This window comes from Anomaloglossus baeobatrachus, chromosome 8, assembly GCF_048569485.1.
Source record: "Anomaloglossus baeobatrachus isolate aAnoBae1 chromosome 8, aAnoBae1.hap1, whole genome shotgun sequence".
NCBI classification, from domain to species: domain Eukaryota; kingdom Metazoa; phylum Chordata; class Amphibia; order Anura; family Aromobatidae; genus Anomaloglossus; species Anomaloglossus baeobatrachus.
Genome location: NC_134360.1, coordinates 218,547,264 through 218,564,631, shown reverse-complemented (window position 1 = coordinate 218,564,631; position 17,368 = coordinate 218,547,264). Strand labels below are relative to the sequence as shown.

At 50.5% G+C, this 17,368-nt stretch overlaps 1 protein-coding gene across 1 annotated transcript in view; it reads right to left on the bottom strand.

The window, feature by feature from the left end:
• Nucleotides 1-17,368, bottom strand: part of LOC142250081 (atrial natriuretic peptide receptor 1-like) — a 38,513-nt gene extending 21,145 nt beyond the window's left edge. Inside the window, exons 1-10 of the mRNA XM_075322144.1 lie at nucleotides 17,297-17,368; nucleotides 16,363-16,403; nucleotides 14,606-14,742; nucleotides 14,101-14,233; nucleotides 12,567-12,690; nucleotides 10,736-10,840; nucleotides 6,729-6,831; nucleotides 3,464-3,609; nucleotides 715-784; nucleotides 497-641 (exon numbers count right to left, since the gene is read on the bottom strand). Coding sequence (XP_075178259.1) covers nucleotides 497-641; nucleotides 715-784; nucleotides 3,464-3,609; nucleotides 6,729-6,831; nucleotides 10,736-10,840; nucleotides 12,567-12,690; nucleotides 14,101-14,233; nucleotides 14,606-14,742; nucleotides 16,363-16,403; nucleotides 17,297-17,368 — 1,076 coding nt within the window. The remainder of the gene's footprint in view (nucleotides 1-496; nucleotides 642-714; nucleotides 785-3,463; nucleotides 3,610-6,728; nucleotides 6,832-10,735; nucleotides 10,841-12,566; nucleotides 12,691-14,100; nucleotides 14,234-14,605; nucleotides 14,743-16,362; nucleotides 16,404-17,296) is intronic.

The window sequence follows — 17,368 nt, the reverse complement described above, 5'->3', positions numbered from 1 at the left end:
ATCAGTGAGCTCATTCTGAGGTTGGGTTTGTAACTTTTTTTTTTTTTTTCTGATCCCCTTTGTGCTGATTTATGACCACAAACCACATCCAATATGAACTGAACTTTCACTTGATCATAAATTTACTGAGAAGAGCTTACTAAAAGGCAGATAAAGCAGTTGCAAACTGTTAGAAGAGCTCACTGACAGATTCTCAGTTAACTCTTTTTGCAGTTATTGAAGAGTTAGGGTGAAAAATGTTTATTGAAACCTAGTTGCAAAAATTATGTTTAGCCACAAAACAAGCATTGAAATAAAAAAAAATGACCAGAAGGCGTCCGTATCCATTAATACTATATCATACGCCGCGGCCAGTCTTAGGCTGAAGTTTGCTGGAGTAAAGGGCACCAAATCTATTATGAGCTGCATACTTTCTACTAAACCGTGTGAATTATTCCCCCTATAAAATGGTGGATTTTGATGTCCGATATCCTCCTCATCGTCACACGTTACTCACTAGATCCCCGTCTGTATGAAGTTCTCGGTGGAGGAGCCGCAGATGAAGACAGTGTTTGCCAGTAACTCTGTCCGCTGGCCGGGAATCAGGATGTGGTTGTGTCTGAGGCTGATGGTGCTGCCCAGCTCGTTCCAGAGCTCGTCCCCTGCGGAGACAGGAGGAAAACGCTGCAGATCAACCGTGATCGCCCGATATAAGGCGGAACACGCACAACCTACCAGGCAGGTCCTTCACCGTCAGAATCCAACTCTCATCCCACAGCATCTTCTGCTTCTGGTACTGGAACCACTGCGGAACAAGAGAGGGCGCTTATCGGAGGGGGGACGGGGTTCTGGGGGGCTGCTGTCACCGCAGGATCCGCCATAGGACCAGGAGCGGCTGTAGCCTATTCTTGGTGAACGGTCAGTCGGTTGTGATTGGTCGTAGTACACTTTGGATCTGAATTATTATCGATGTTATAGTTATCAATAACTGTGTAATTAGCGTCAGAACTTCAGTGCTCGCTCCTCCACCGCTCCGCATTTATCTCTCCTCCTCATTTATCTCTCCTCCTCTATCTCTCTGCATTTATTTCTCCTCCTCCGCATTTATCCCCCTCCTCCACCTCTCTGTATTTATCTCTTTTCCTCCGCCACTCCGCATTTATCCCTCCTCCTCCGCCTCTCCGCATTTATCTCTCCTCCTCCGCCTCTCCGCATTTATCTCTCCTCCTCCGCCTCTCCGCATTTATCCCTCCTCCTCCGTCTCTCCACATTTATCCCTCCTCCTCCGCCTCTCCGCATTTATCTCTCCTCCTCCGCCTCTCCGCATTTATCCCTCCTCCTCCGCCTCTCCGCATTTATCCCCCTCCTCCACCTCTCTGTATTTATCTCTTTTCCTCCGCCACTCCGCATTTATCCCTCCTCCTCCGCCTCTCCGCATTTATCTCTCCTCCTCCGCCTCTCCGCATTTATCTCTCCTCCTCCGCCTCTCCGCATTTATCCCTCCTCCTCCGTCTCTCCACATTTATCCCTCCTCCTCCGCCTCTCCGCATTTATCTCTCCTCCTCCGCCTCTCCGCATTTATCTCTCCTCCTCTGCCTCTCCACATTTATTTCTCCTCCTCCACCTCTCCACATTTATTTCTCCTCCTCCACCTCTCCGCATTTATCTCTTCTCCTCCGCCTCTCCGCATTTATCTCTCCTCCTCCGCCTCTCCGCATTTATCTATCCTCCCCTTCTCTGCATTTATCTCTCCTCCTCCACCTCTCTGCATTTCTCTCCTACTCTGCCTCTCCGCATTTATCACTCCTCCTCCGCCTCTCCGCATTTATCTCTCCTCCTCCACCTCTCCGCATTTGTCTCTCCTCCTCCGCCTCTCCGCATTTGTCTCTCCTCCTCCGCCTCTCCGCATTTATCCCTCCTCCTCCGCCTCTCCACATTTATCCCTCCTCCGCCTCTCCGCATTTATCTCTCCTCCTCCGCCTCTCCGCATTTATCTCTCCTCCTCCGCCTCTCCGCATTTATCTATCCTCCTCCCCTTCTCTGCATTTATCTCTCCTCCTCCACCTCTCTGCATTTCTCTCCTACTCTGCCTCTCCACATTTATCGCTCCTCCTCCGCCTCTCCGAATTTATCTCTCCTCCTCCGCCTCTCCGCATTTGCCTCTCCTCCTCCGCCTCTCCGCATTTGTCTCTCCTCCTCCGCCTCTCCGCATTTATCCCTCCTCCTCCGCCTCTCCGCATTTATCCCTCCTCCGCCTCTCCGCATTTATCTCTCCTCCTCCGCCTCTCTGCATTTATCTCTCCTCCTCCGCCTCTTTGCATTTATCTCTCCTCCTCCGCCTCTCCGCATTTATCTCTCCTCCTCCGCCTCTTTGCATTTATCTTTCCTCCTCCGCCTCTCCGCATTTATCTCTCCTCCTCCGCCTCTTTGCATTTATCTCTCCTCCTCCGCCTCTCCGCATTTATCTCTCCTCCTCCGCCTCTTTGCATTTATCTCTCCTCCTCCGCCTCTCCGCATTTATCTCTCCTCCTCCGCCTCTTTGCATTTATCTCTCCTCCTCCGCCTCTCCGCATTTATCTCTCCTCCTCACTGCATTTACCACAAGGAGAAATCTTTAAATTGTGCAAAATTTGGGACATGGACTCAATGATAAATTGTCCCTATATTTTTTTTTTTTTTTTTTTACTAATTTCCCTGTTTCTGGCATTGTGTTTACAGAGATGGTGGGGTGCGGCCGAGGCCAACCCTGGGTTCTGACGCCGATCAAACATCATCCGCATTCTCATTCCATGGAGATTATACTCGGATTTTTCATGCAAAATGTGCCACTTATTTCCATGCAGGTAAGAGGATATATACAGGGTGCTTTAAAAAAAATGTATACACACTTTGAATTATCATAGAAAATGTATTCTCCGTTTTCATCAGACTGTACATTTATGTTATTTACATTTTATTTATTTTTCAATTTGGACTTTAAGTTTTCCGTTTCCAGAAATTTAACCTTGTAGAACGGGAAATACATTTTCTATGAGAGTTCAAAGTGTGTATACATTTCTTTGAAGCACCCTCTATATATTGCATACAGTGTGGGGTCGGCCGGGAGACTGTCCCGCTAGCATCTTATTTACTAAGTACTTGTATTCCTGATCATTATCATTTCTTAAACCTTTGTGCTGTTCCTCTGTTATTCCTTCTGATTATTTATTGCTATCTTGTTGGCTGTTATTGTTCCTCTTGTCATTCGGCGCCCCGTCCATACTGTGTGACCTAATGACAGCTGATCGGACAGTATCAGACTAAGGACGTGACCCGCTGACAGGGGGGATGATACCTTCTTGGCGATTTTTCTTACATTTCCAGGAAGAACAATAGAGGTACAGCACACAGAGCTGGCATTAAAAAAGCTCCATCAGGGAATACATGGTATCATAGTCAGGAGGACGGATGTGTATATGTGTCTGTATGATAATCCAGTATATACCACCACTGCCACGATGAAGCCGCTGCAGAACAGCGTTAGGGGAAGCGCAATTGCGATTTTCACTGTGGTTGACATCGGGCACGGGCCACAATCCGCCGGGCATAGGGCGCAGTTCTCATCTTGACTGCAGACGTCATCACCACACACTGCGGAGAAAAGCAGCAAATGTGAATGAGTAATGGCGGCAAGTCCCAGCAACAGGCCTGGGTCAACGCAAGACATCACAGTGTGACAGGAAGAACGGAGGAACATCGGGGTCACCCCACAAGTCGCCATCCAGTCATATCATCACATTGCGTCCCGCCGGCACCCGCTGCCGTAGACGCTACCAGAGCCGCACTCACCACCAGTCCCGATGTTCACGTCCCTCAAGGATAATGCTAATCTGCATCACAGAAAACACTTCTCCCCAGTTTTTGGAAGTTCCGAGGCGGAATATTGGGCCTAATTGGTTTTATTTTCAGGACTTTTCAAATGGGGATGAAGAGGTGGGAATGCTATAAAATAAAGGCACGGGAATCTCTCCTCAGCTGCTCTACTGGTCCCCACAGCAATGGCATCCACCATCCATCAAGTGACTGCTGCAGCCAATCATTGGTCTCGGGGTCATGTGGCGTACATGGGAGTGTCATAACTAAGGCCGGTGATTGGCTGCAGAGGTCACCAGAATGTACAGCCTTTTCTCACCGTGAGGTACACGTTCACACGCCGAGCTGACTAGGACAGAACATGGAGCATTGGTGGCCTGTGACCTCGTGCACATGGTCAGGTCTGTGCACAAAAATCATCGCTTGTTCTGGTCCGATTCACAGACCAAACTGATTGATTGCTCTCAGTGAGAGAAACAAAAATATAATTTTGTAGTTGTGATACCTTTTAATGGCTAACTAAAATAAAATGAAATGGTGTTACAAAGCAAGCTTTCAAGACATCTCAGTTCCCTTCATCAGGCATGGTATGACAAAATATCTGAAGAAACAAAAATATATACACAAACAGAGCAGAGAAATGGCATAATAAAAGGACATTTAAATAAACAAACACTGAGCTTAGAGAGTGAATCCTTAATTAGCTTTGATTGGTGGTGTGAAAGGTTTATTGTTCCAATATCCATGTAGGATCAGAAGCATGGTGCCCTAGCAGTCTCTGGAACATACACCCCAGATTTTGTAGTGAGTCATAAATTTTCCTGACAGGCTGAGTCCTGTGTCCACAGAGTTAAACATTTTAATGAATTTTATGAATTTTTCTCCTTTGGCGAGGAGCTATACTTACAACGCACAGGAACTGCTATGGGAAGCAAAATGGCACCACAGTATACCAACCTTTGCATGGCTATTAGGGCTGGTTCACACTAAGCGACAGCGACAACGAGGTCGCTGTTACGTCACCATTTTCTGTGACGTAACAGCGACCTTGTAAGTCGCTGTTATGATCGCTGCTTAGCTGTCAAACACAGCAGCCGAAGCAGCGATCATAACCGCGAGAGCAGGGAGCCGCACACACTGCTTAGCGCTGGCTCCTTGCTCTCCTAGCTACAGTACACATCGGGTTAATTAACCCGATGTGTACTGCAGCTACATGAGCAGAGAGCAGGGAGCCGCGCACACTGCTTAGCGCTGGCTCCTTGCTCTCCTAGCTACAGTACACATCGGGTTAATTACCTGATGTGTACTGCAGCTACATGTGCAGAGAGCCGGAGCCGGCAGCACAGGCAGCGTGAGAGCTGCGGAGGCTGGTAACTAAGGTAAATATCGGGTAACCACCTTGGTTACCCGATGTTTACCCTGGTTACAGCTTACCACAGCTGCCAGATGCCGGCTCCTGCTCCCTGCTCGCTTCATTTCGTCGCTCTCTCGCTGTCACACACAGCGATCTGTGTGTCACAGCGGGAGAGCGCCTTTGAAGAAAACGAACCAGGGCTGTGTGTAACGAGCAGCGATCTCGCAGCAGGGGCCAGATCGCTGCTCAGTGTCACACACAGCGAGATCGCTAATGAGGTCACTGTTGCGTCACCAAAACCGTGCCGTAGCAGCGATTTCGGTAGCGATCTCGCTATGTGTGAAGCACCCCTAAACTGGAAAATGACTTTTTATCATCCTGCTCCCTCAAACTATTGACAAACTGTGGACACAGGACTCAGCCTGTCAGGAGGATTTATGACTCACTACAAAATCTGAGGAGTCTGTTCCAGAGACTGCTAGGGCACCATGCCTCTGATCCTACATGGATATTGGGACAATAAACCTTTCACACCACTAATCAAAGCTAATTAAGGATTCACTCTATAAGCTCAGTGTTTGTTTATTTAAATGTCCTTTTATTATGCCATTTCTCTGCTCTGTTTGTGTATATATTTTTGTTTCTTCAGATATTTTGTCATACCATCCCTGAAGAAGGGACCTGAGATGTTTCTAAAGCTTGCTTTGTAACACCATTTTATTTTATTTTAGTTAGCCATTAAAAGGTATCACAACTACAAAATTATATTTTTGTTTCTCTCACTGGGAGCAATCAATCATTTTTCAACTGGCTAACACGGTACCCAAACTTTTTCCCTTGTAACAGACCAAACTGGCACTTCTGAATATCAGGCAGCTCCTGCGCCCGTCCGCTATATGGGTGGTTACTCTGTGCTGCTGCCATTTTTTATTAATCCTTCGTTCTGCAGATTACTAATCCCCCCGTTATAAAGTGTTGAATAATTAGCGGTGGCTCTCCCACGGACAGACCTCATTTTCTGGGATTTTTCATGTATCCAGTGTGATATACCGCACATTGCTGACAATGATTGGCGTGATGTCCTGGAGAGCGCCTTCTCCATTGAATCATTGTGCACAACTGGCGGATTGCACTGGACTCTGCACCGATGGTGTTGCCCTGTCCTAATGGCGTTGTGTTGCTTTGGATTGATCATGTGCAGCTGAGTACTATACGTGTCTTATCCACAATGTCCCAGGCTCGTTTTATTCCCCTTGTGTCCGCGGCTTCTGTGCGGATTTCACCTCAATCCTTTTAGCGGAATTCCCTGCAGTGATCAGCGTGACATCTGCAGCAAATCTGGCAGAAAATCATGGCGGATTTCCATGCAACAAACCTGCCAAGTGTACACGACGCCTTAGAGACACTTCCCTGTGCACAGTTTGGCCACATCTCACACCTCACGGTCCTAGCACAGACTGCGATGTGTCGGCTGACACCGGGCGAGTACAGACCAGTCTGCTGCGATGCCACAATGAGGACACGTCAGTAATGGTCGCCTTACCCTTCCCGCTGAGCACGGTGGACTCTGCTTCTAACGCCGCCTGGAAGGTGCCGACTTTGATGTGAGCGATCAATGAGGTGACGCCGAGGTGGACCAACACAACCTGCAATTACACAAATGGCTTCACTAAAACCAAAGACGAGCAACTGCCAGACATCCAGCGCTGCTTATCTGCAGGAAAACCATAGGATTAGGCAGAAAAAACAACACTGCGGGTCTAATACTGCCTGGAAGACAGATGTAGAGGGACCGACCAGAAGTAAGGGCTGAAATGTCCCAGTGTGTATGTGACGTGCCGCGATGGTGACGTGCTGCGATGGTGACTGCGGACACCGCATAAGTGGCAGCCCCACAAATATAAGACGGCTTGATATTGGGGTTACCTGCCGTACTCACTCTGATCCTGACAGTTCTGGGCTCCTGCAGCCGGCCCCTGCCAGCCATCGAGCAGACGAGTGCAGCACATACTCCTACCTGAATACATTGGTAAATTGTATTATGGCGGAGTGGTAGAGGCATTGCTGGGGGCCCACAAGTCACTTGAGCGGTGGTCCCAAGCCCCCAATCCTTCTCACTGAAGTGATGCGGAGTTTGGATGTAGCAATAGTCATGTATGTGCCCGGATGGTGGAGCACGGTTTATGTCCCTTTACATACAAGCAGGGCTGTATTTTGCCTTCATGCTGCCCTAGGCACTTTAAGTGGTCGCGCCCCTTAGTGACAACGTAAAACTGAGTTTTCGCACACGACATCTGTTTAAGGCAGATCTACTCTGTAGCACACTTTAAAAAGTATCAATAAGAAACTAACCCCCCCCCCAATGGGAATCACCACAGGCACATCAAAACATAGCATGAGTATAAAATATTCCCACCACACCGTCCCCACTTATATACTGTGACTGTGACACTGCCCCTAATAAACTAAAACACCATTCTGCCCTCCCTTATAAACTACTGTATATCCACCACACCTTCCTCGATTATGAAATATGATCTGTACATTGTGAGGAGAGAGCAGCATGATGTGAGGACAATGTCCCATGCATGCTGCCCCCTCCTCACAATGTCCCATGCATGCTGCCCCCTCCTCACAATGTCCCATGCATGCTGCCCCCTCCTCACAATGTCCCATGCATGCTGCTCCCTCCTCACAATGTCTCATGCATGCTGCTCCCGCCTCACAATGTCCCATGCATGCTGCCCCCTCCTCACAATGTCCCTTGCAGGCTGCCCCCTCCTCACAATGTCCCATGCATGCTGCTCTCTCCTCACAATGTCCCATGCATGCTGCCCCCTCTTCACAATGTCCCATGCATGCTGCTCCCTCCTCACAATGTCCCATGCATGCTGCCCCCTCCTCACAATGTCCCATGCATGCTGCCCCCTCCTCACAATGTCCCATGCATGCTGCTCTCTCCTCACAATGTCCCATGCATGCTGCCCCCTCTTCACAATGTCCCATGCATGCTGCTCCCTCCTCACAATGTCCCATGCATGCTGTCCCTCTCCATGAGCTCCTAATGCTGCCTTCCTCTTTTCCATAATGAGACCTTCATGTTGCCCCACTCATGCTAAGACCACCACACTAACGCTTATGCTGAGACCCCCCCCCACACACTACCCCACTCTTGATATTGACTCCCCTACATTTCTCCACTCCATACTGATCCCACACATGCTGCCCCTTCTTCACAATGAGCTCCCAATGCTGCCCCCTCTTATTCTGAGTCCTTACACTCCCCCCACTCAATCGATTTTGTCATTGCACTATCCCTCATCCCTTGTCCTCTGTCTCTAGCATTAGCCCCTCTTTCCCACTCCCCCAGCATCAGCCTCTCTCCCCCAGCATCAGCCTCTATCTTCCCTCAGCATCAGCCTCTCTCCCCCAGTCTCAGCCTTTGCCTCTCCCCAGCCTCAGCCTGCCCCAGTCTCCGCCTCAGCCTCCCTCCAGCCTCCCTCCAGTCTCAGCCTCAGCCTCCCTCAAGTCTCAGCCTCAGCCTCCCTCCAGTCTCAGCCTCAGCCTCCCTCCAGCCTCCCCCCAGTCTCAGCCTCAGTCTCCCTCCAGCCTCCCCCCAGTCTCAGCCTCCCTCCAGCCTCCCCCCAGTCTCAGCCTCCCTCCAGCCTCCCTCCAGTCTCAGCCTCCCTCCAGTCTCAGCCTCCCTCCAGCCTCACCCCAGTCTCAGCCTCCCTCCAGCCTCACCCCAGTCTCTGCCTCAGCCTCCCTCCAGCCTCCCCCCAGTCCCAGCCTCTGCCTCCCTCCAGCCTCCCCCAAGTCTCAGCCTCTGCCTCCCTCCAGACTCCCCCCAATCTCTGCCTCTGCCTCCCTCCAGACTCCCCCCAGTCTTTGCCTCTGCCTCCCTCCAGCCTCCCCCCAGTCTCTGCCTCTGCCTCCCTCCAGCCTCCCCCCAGTCTCTGCCTCTGCCTCCCTCCAGTCTCCCCCCAGTCTCAGCCTCTGCTCCCTCCAGACTCCCCCCAGTCTCTGCCTCTGCCTCCCTCCAGACTCCCCCCAGTCTCTGCCTCTGCCTCCCTCCAACCTCCCCCCAGTCTCTGCCTCTGCCTCCCTCCAGCCTCCCCCCAGTCTCTGCCTCTGCCTCCCTCCAGCCTCCCCCCAGTCTCAGCCTCTGCCTCCCTCCAGCCTCCCCCCAGTCTCAGCCTCTGCTTCCCTCCAGCCTCCCCCCAGTCTCTGCCTCTGCCTCCCTCCAGCCTCCCCCCAGTCTCAGCCTCTGCCTCCCTCCAGCCTCCCCACAGTCTCTGCCTCTGCCTCCCTCCAGCCTCCCCACAGTCTCTGCCTCTGCCTCTCTCCAGCCTCCCCCCAGTCTCAGCCTCTGCCTCCCTCCAGCCTCCCCCCACTCTCTGCCTCTGCCTCCCTCCAGCCTCCCCCCAGTCTCTGCCTCTGCCTCCCTCCAGCCTCCCCCCAGTCTCTGCCTCTGCCTCCCTCCAGCCTCCCCCCAGTCTCAGCCTCTGCCTCCCTCCAGCCTCCCCCCAGTCTCAGCCTCTGCCTCTCTCCAGCCTCCCCCCAGTCTCAGCCTCTGCCTCCCTCCAGCCTCCCCCCAGTCTCAGCCTCTGCCTCCCTCCAGCCTCCCCCCAGTCTCTGCCTCCCTCCAGCCTCCCCCCAGTCTCAGCCTCTGCCTCCCTCCAGCCTCCCCCCAGTCTCAGCCTCTGCCTCCCTCCAGCCTCCCCCCAGTCTCTGCCTCTGCCTCCCTCCAGCCTCCCCCCAGTCTCAGCCTCTGCCTCCCTCCAGTCTCAGCCTCTGCCTCCCTCCAGCCTCCCCCCAGTCTCAGCCTTTGCCTCTCTCCAGTCTCAGCCTCTGCCTCCCTCCAGCCTCCCCCCAGTCTCAGCCTCTGCCTCCCTCCAGTCTCAGCCTCTGCCTCCCTCCAGCCTCCCCCCAGTCTCAGCCTCTGCCTCCCTCCAGCCTCCCCCCAGTCTCAGCCTCTGCCTCCCTCCAGCCTCCCCCCAGTCTCAGCCTCTGCCTCCCTCCAGTATCAGCCTTTGCCGCCTCCCCCCCCCGCATGCGCAGATCTCTGGTCTGCATTAGAGACACTCCCACGCTCCTTATGAATCCACTTACCTGCTCCAGTGCCCGCCGCCATCTTCCTGGCTCACGTGAGTATCCTCTTCTGACACCGGCTTCCATCACGGCGTCCTCCGCGGCGTCCTGCTGTGAGCTCTGCATGCATGTGACGTCCACACAGCAGTGGACGCAGCACAGAGGAAGGAGCTGATTGGCGCGCGCCCGTGACCCCGGAAGTGCAGGCGCCGGAAGTTCCGGGGTCAATCAGCTCCCTGTGCTCGGCGGCCACAAAAAAAAAATGTAAAAAAAAAAAAAAAAATTTTTTTTTTTTTTTTTTTTTTTTTTGCTGCCAGAAGGTGCCGCCCCTCACAATCTGCCGCCCTAGGCACCGGACCACGGGTGCCTAATGGTAAATACGGCCCTGCATACAAGCCACTGGATCTCTGCTCAGCTGCCCAGCGGATCATCTCTGCCACCCCCCGTGGATGAATTTACCTTACTCGTCCAGTTCAGTTGCGTCATTTTTCCCGCCTGGGACACCGTGTGCGTCACTATTTTACCGTCATCTGGGATCCAAGGCCCACAGATCCCACGCTGTTTCTGTATGGAAAACATAAGAGGAACATGAAGGGTTAATAGAGATGGATAATTCCCGGACCCCGGAATGTTTATCACAGATCCGGAGACCCCAAATTCAGGAAATATCACAAGGGAAAGCCTGACACCCGCATCGAGGAATCTCTGACACCCGCATCGAGGAATCTCTGACACCCACACTGAGGATTCCTGAAACCCACACCGAGGAATCCCCGACACCTGCATCCACACCGAGGAATCCCCGACACCCGCACCGACTAATCACCGACACCCGCAGCGAGGAATGCCCGACACCCGCACCAAGGAATCCCCGACACCCGCACCGAGGATACCAGACACCCGCACCGAGGATACCAGACACCCTCACCAAGGAATCCCCGACACCCGCATCGAGGAATGCTCGACACCCGCAGCGAGGAATGCCCGACACCCGCACCGAGGAATGCCCGACACCCGCACCAAGGAATCCCCGACACCCGCACCAAGGATACCAGACACCCTCACCAAGGAATCCCCGACACCCGCACCGAGGAATCCCCGACACCCGCACTAAGGAATCCCCGACACCCGCACCGAGGATACCAGACACCCGCACCGAGGATACCAGACACCCTCACCCGCATCCCCGACACCCGCACCGAGGAATCCCCGACACCCGCACTAAGGAATCCCCGACACCCGCATCGAGGAATGCTCGACACCCGCAGCGAGGAATGCCCGACACCCGCACCGAGGAATGCCCGACACCCGCACCAAGGAATCCCCGACACCCGCACCAAGGATACCAGACACCCTCACCAAGGAATCCCCGACACCCGCACCGAGGAATCCCCGACACCCGCACTAAGGAATCCCCGACACCCGCACCGAGGATACCAGACACCCTCACCAAGGAATCCCCGACATCCATGCCGAGGAATCCTCAACACCCACGCTCAGGAATCCCCGACACCCGCGCCGAGGAATCCCCGACACCCGAGCCGAGGAGTCCCCGACACCCGCGCTGAGGAGTCCCCGACACCCGCGCCGAGGAGTCCCCGACACCCGCGCCGAGGAATCCCCGACACCCGCGCCGAGGAATCCCCAACACCTATTGTTGCCTGCAGAGCATTACTAGTAAAGGCATTGCTGTCTGCACAGCATTGCTAGTAAAGGCATTCCTGTCTGCAGATCATTACTAGTAAAGGCATTCCTGTCTGCTGATCATTACTAGTAAAGGCATTGCTGTCTGCTGATCATTACTAGTAAAGGCATTCCCGTCTGCTGATCATTACTAGTAAAGGCATTGCTGTCTGCACAGTATTACTAGTAAAGGCATTGCTGTCTGCACAGCATTACTAGTAAAGGCATTGCTGTCTGCACAGCATTACTAGTAAAGGCATTGCTGTCTGCACAGCATTACTAGTAAAGACATTGCTGTCTGCACAGCATTACTAGTAAAGGCATTGCTGTCTGCTGAGCATTACTAGTAAAGGCATTCCTGAATGTAGATCATTACTAGTAAAGGCATTGCTGTCTGCAGAGCTTTACTAGTAAAGGCATTCCTGACTGCAGATCATTACGAGTAACGGCATTGCTGTCTGCAGAGATTTACTAGTAAAGGCGCTGTTGTCTGCAGAGCATTCCTAGTAAAGTATTGCCTGTTGCTCCGTGAAGTCGCCCCCTTGGGTCGGTTTTGGTAACCTTCCAACAGATGGCACATGATTTTGACATTACCAGAACTGCTCACCATGAAGGCCAGTGGGCAGGAGTGGATATTTGCATGGTAGATGCAGCAGTTTTCAGCAGTCGCATATTTCCAGTCTGCGGGACATTCAACTTTCTCACAAAACCTTTTAGCTTCACTGGTATTACTGAGAAGATACTGTATAGATTAATCAGCAGAATCGTACGCATTTATACCATTATATGACGGCAATATGTAATTAGGTGCAAAAGCTTAAGAAAACAATATTATATACAATGGCCAGGGATTGTCAGAAGGGCTAGAGGGCCTGTGGTGAAAAGAGCCGTCATGGTAAAGTCTGATCGTCTGCAGCAACCACTGGACAAACATCTTATAGGGCCAATACAAAACTCAATAGTGGCTGTATGTAGTGAGCTCCCCCTAGTGGTGACTGTATAAATCTGTATATAGTAACTCCCCCCTCAGTGGCTGCTTTATAAACCTGTCTATAGTGAGCTCCCCCTGGTGTTGGCTGTATGACCCTGTATACAGTGAGCTCCCTCTAGTGGTGTCTGTATAACCCTGTCTACAGTGAGCTCCCTCTAGTGGTGACTATATAAATTTGTATGTAGTGATTTCTCCCCAGTGGCTTCTTTATAAACCTGTCTACAGTGATCTCCCCCTGGTGATGGCTCTATAACCCTGCCTACAGTGAGCTCCCCCTGGTGATGGCTGTATAACCCTGTCTACAGTGAGATCCCCCTGGCGATGGCTGTATAACCCTGTCTACAGTGAGCTTCCCCTGGTGATGGCTGTATAACCCTGTCTACAGTGAGCTCCCCCTGGTGATGGGTGATGGCTGTATAACCCTGTCTACAGTGAGCTCCCCCTGGTGATGGGTGATGGCTGTATAATCCTGTCTACAGTGAGCTCCCTCTAGTGATGGCTGTATAACCCTGTCTACAGTGAGCTCCCTCTAGTGATGGCTGTATAAACTTGTCTACAGTGAGCTCCCCCTGGTGATGGCTGTATAACCCTGTCTACAGTGAGCTCCTTCTAGTGATGGCTGTATAAACCTGTCTACAGTGAGCTCCCCCTGGTGATGGCTGCAGATAAATGCTATGGGTTTCAGATAACATGTATGATTGATTGTATCCATATAATATAGATATTTCTTTCCTAGATTAGTATCCACCATTTTGGGATATAATGGGATATAACCTTTTATAACTACAGTTCTAATAGTCCTAATTTAATACAATCTTAATGATAAGGTAATAGCATACCTTATAAATATTTTGTAGGGGTCTAACCTTCCTGCTCAGCATCGTTTGGTTACCCGGCTCGGTGAGTGCCTATTGCTTGCGCCTTTCATGGAGCCCTACACGGCCAGGTGGAGACGGGCACCAGAGAGCAGGGAGATATTAAAAGGGGACACCACTCTACTCCGCACTTTCTATCATACTGTGGTCAGGGGTCCCGGAGGTCAGGACCCCTATTCATAAAGTGATGGCAGATCCAAGCAGAACGCAATCACTATATAAGAAATCAATAATTCACCGATTGATTAATTACATGACTGAGTGAAGCGTTGTACCTGAAATTGAGAATATTTTGTGCCACCGCCTTGTGGTAGAAGCTGTCTGGTACGGACACGGAGTAGCTGACGTTGAAGTCCTGCCCGGTAATCACCTTCTCCGGGGGTCTGTCAATCCAGGCCATCTCCAGCCCTATAGGAGAAGATGCATAGCATTGATTGGGCACCATGTAGTACCGTACTTCTCCTGTAGTGGTCGCTCTCAGTCCTCTATGTTTCCACATTTATGATTTTCCTCCTTATAAATTGCTCAGTTAATGGGCAACATGGCACATTGGTCAGAGGGAAGGAGGCGGGGTGCTAGTAAGTGTTGCCGTCCTCTGCGTTATCTCCCTGCACAGTGATGCCCTGAGCCATCTACTGCGCAGTGAGCTGAAACACAAACACCTTCATGGATGGAGATCTGAGATCTCACAGGTCAGCGCGCCTCCATCATAGCACTTTACCACATCCTAGTGACCCCTTATAAGATGGCAGTGGCCCCAGAAGGACGTCTTATACATACCCATACAGTCCACCATGTTCTGTTCATTGGGCTGATCATTGGGCCAGCAGTCGAACGGCGTATTATCCAGGTCATGCCACGCAGAAGTGATCTGCAGGAAGATGGAAAATATCAGTCCAACAGCCGAGTCCTGGACACTGCAAAGTCACCCAAGAGGCCATCATACCTCACAGACCCAAATGCCCGATCCCAGGACATCTTTATTAAACTTATTACAACTTACTTACAATTTATTAATTGGTCTCCCTGTTACTAAACTCTCCCCTCTCCAATCCATTCTGAATGCCGCAGCCAGGATCATTTTCCTCTGCAACCGCTTCACTGATGCCTCTGCTCTGTGCCAGTCATTGCACTGGTTGCCCATCCGCTACAGAATCCAACATAAACTTATCACTCTCACTCACAAAGCTCTTCACGGTTCCGCACCACCCTACATCTCCTCCCTCATCTCTATCACCCCACCCGTGCCCTCCGCTCTGCTAATGACCTAAGACTGACATCCTCAACAATTCGAACCTCCCACTCCCGTCTTCAAGATTTCTCACGAACTGCGCCTATGCTCTGGAACACACTACCAAGAGCAATCCGATTAATTCCCAACATCCACACCTTTAAGCGGGCCCTAAAAACGCATTTCTTTAGACTAGCCTATCACCTCACTGCCCTGATCTAATTTAGTCCCTTTCTGCCCTTCATAACAAAAAATGTACCTCCAATTCTTGTCCCCTGTACCTGTATAAATTCTGGCCGATGACGGGTTCATGCAGCTGGTTTTGAATACCCTATTAAATCGATGGCTGGACCATATATAAAAAGCTTTCCTCCCCCCATTCACCTTTTGTGCCTCCCCTATTTCCTCATAGACTGTAAGCTTAGGAGCAGGGCCCTCACTGCTCCTGGTATCTTAATTTTGTTTTTTTAGTATTGTCTCATATTGCCTGTACATGTCCCCACTGAATTGTAAAGCGCTGCGGAATATGTTGGCGCTATAGAAATAAAACTTTATTATTATTATTATTATTATTATTATTAAACCGCCACCCCCCCAGATTTACCAGCAGACACACATTATGGGGCCTAACTTGCATAAGTCTTTTTACAGGACAATCCCATAGGTAGGCAGCGGGTAATTCCAGACCCAAAATTTCTAAAATCACTGATTTTCAGCCCTGGGTAATTGAATGGGGTCTGAGCTTAGTAATCGTCTCCTTATTTGCAAAAATAAACGCTGGATTGTTTTCAACATGATATATATTCTGCTGGAGTTAAGGAGTTGAAGACGCTCAAGGGAAGAATCTAGAGTGTCTTCTCAGCCCCCTGTGTGGCTTGATTGACAGCATGCATCATTATCATGGACTTTTGCGGCTTGATTGACAGCATGCATCATGGTCCTGGACTTTTGCGGCTTGATTGACAGCATGCATCATGGTCCTGGAGTTTTGCGGCATGATTGACAGTGTGCATCATGATCCTGGGCGATTGGTGCATTCGCAGTGCAATGCGATGTCCTGGCCTCATCTGTGTACTATGCATGCAATAGAAGCAGAACAAAACGGTGCAGACTAACAGTGAAGCCACATTTGGGTTGGGCAACTGGACCCTTCTCCTCAGTGTCTCTACCTCCTTGACCCCAGCGAGGTAATTAGCATAATAAATAATAAGGTGTTTTCTTTTTTTTTTAGAAAGCACAAAATCCAATCTAAAAGATGAAGAGGTGGGTTGGAGAGGAAAACACTCAACTCTCTGGTTCCTCTTACTGTCCACCATCCACATTGACCCCATTGACTTCCTCACTTACCTGGAAGAACAGAAACAGGTGCGAGGTGATCAAAAAAGACATCTGCATTTGGAGGTCTGTTATCCAACAAGCTGAAGGCCAAAGAGATCTTCAAGAAACACGCGGTGGAGGCCTCTCCTGGTGACCAGTCAATGTTGAAGGTGGTGATAGAATTGACTTTGAGATTCAGGTAATGAAACTTCAAAAAAAAACTTGGATGAAATATTCTCTTTATAGTAGCTTTCTTTTTATTCTGAAACCTGAAAACCTTCAAGGTCAATGAATATTATATGATGAATGCTGCAAGTCAAGACCTTGAAGAAACTAAGTCTTCGTATGAGATGAGGAACCTTTATTCATAGGAGAAATCAACAAGAACGTGATCCTCAAGATCCTTCACCGTCAGCTCTTCAGGTGGACGTTGTCCGCAATGTAACATCTACCAGCGTCTGGTATCTTCAGAGTCCTTTAGTGATGGAGGAGGAAGAATACTACAGAGGAGACGAACACAACAGGTAGTCCTGATCTTCCCGAGGTTGAGCCGTCAATGTAGGATGGATATTGAGGTGAACACAGTTGGGTCTGTCTTCTAGGATTATAAACCACAATTAGCATTCAATCTCTTATAATGACTTGTATCAGAGACTTAGAGGATCAGCAATCCCAGTGGACACAAGATCCATGATCGTATCGCCATGTGAAGTCTCCTATGCTGGAGACAAGAGTTTTAATTTCAAGGTTTGGAAATAATATCGTGGTCCAGGACTCCTCCATTTGTCACTTCATCATTTCTTCTTTTTTTTTTGGGTTGGATGAAAAATCTTAAGTGTTATTCCCATCTCATACATTAAAGGCATTTCCAGAATATTCCATAAATGTATGATAGATGCAGAATAATCCACAAGGGCATGTACCTGAAGTTTGGGGCCTGACCTGCGGCTGTCAGAGGAGAGGTGGTCGGACTTCTTGTGCATTTCAATGGGCAT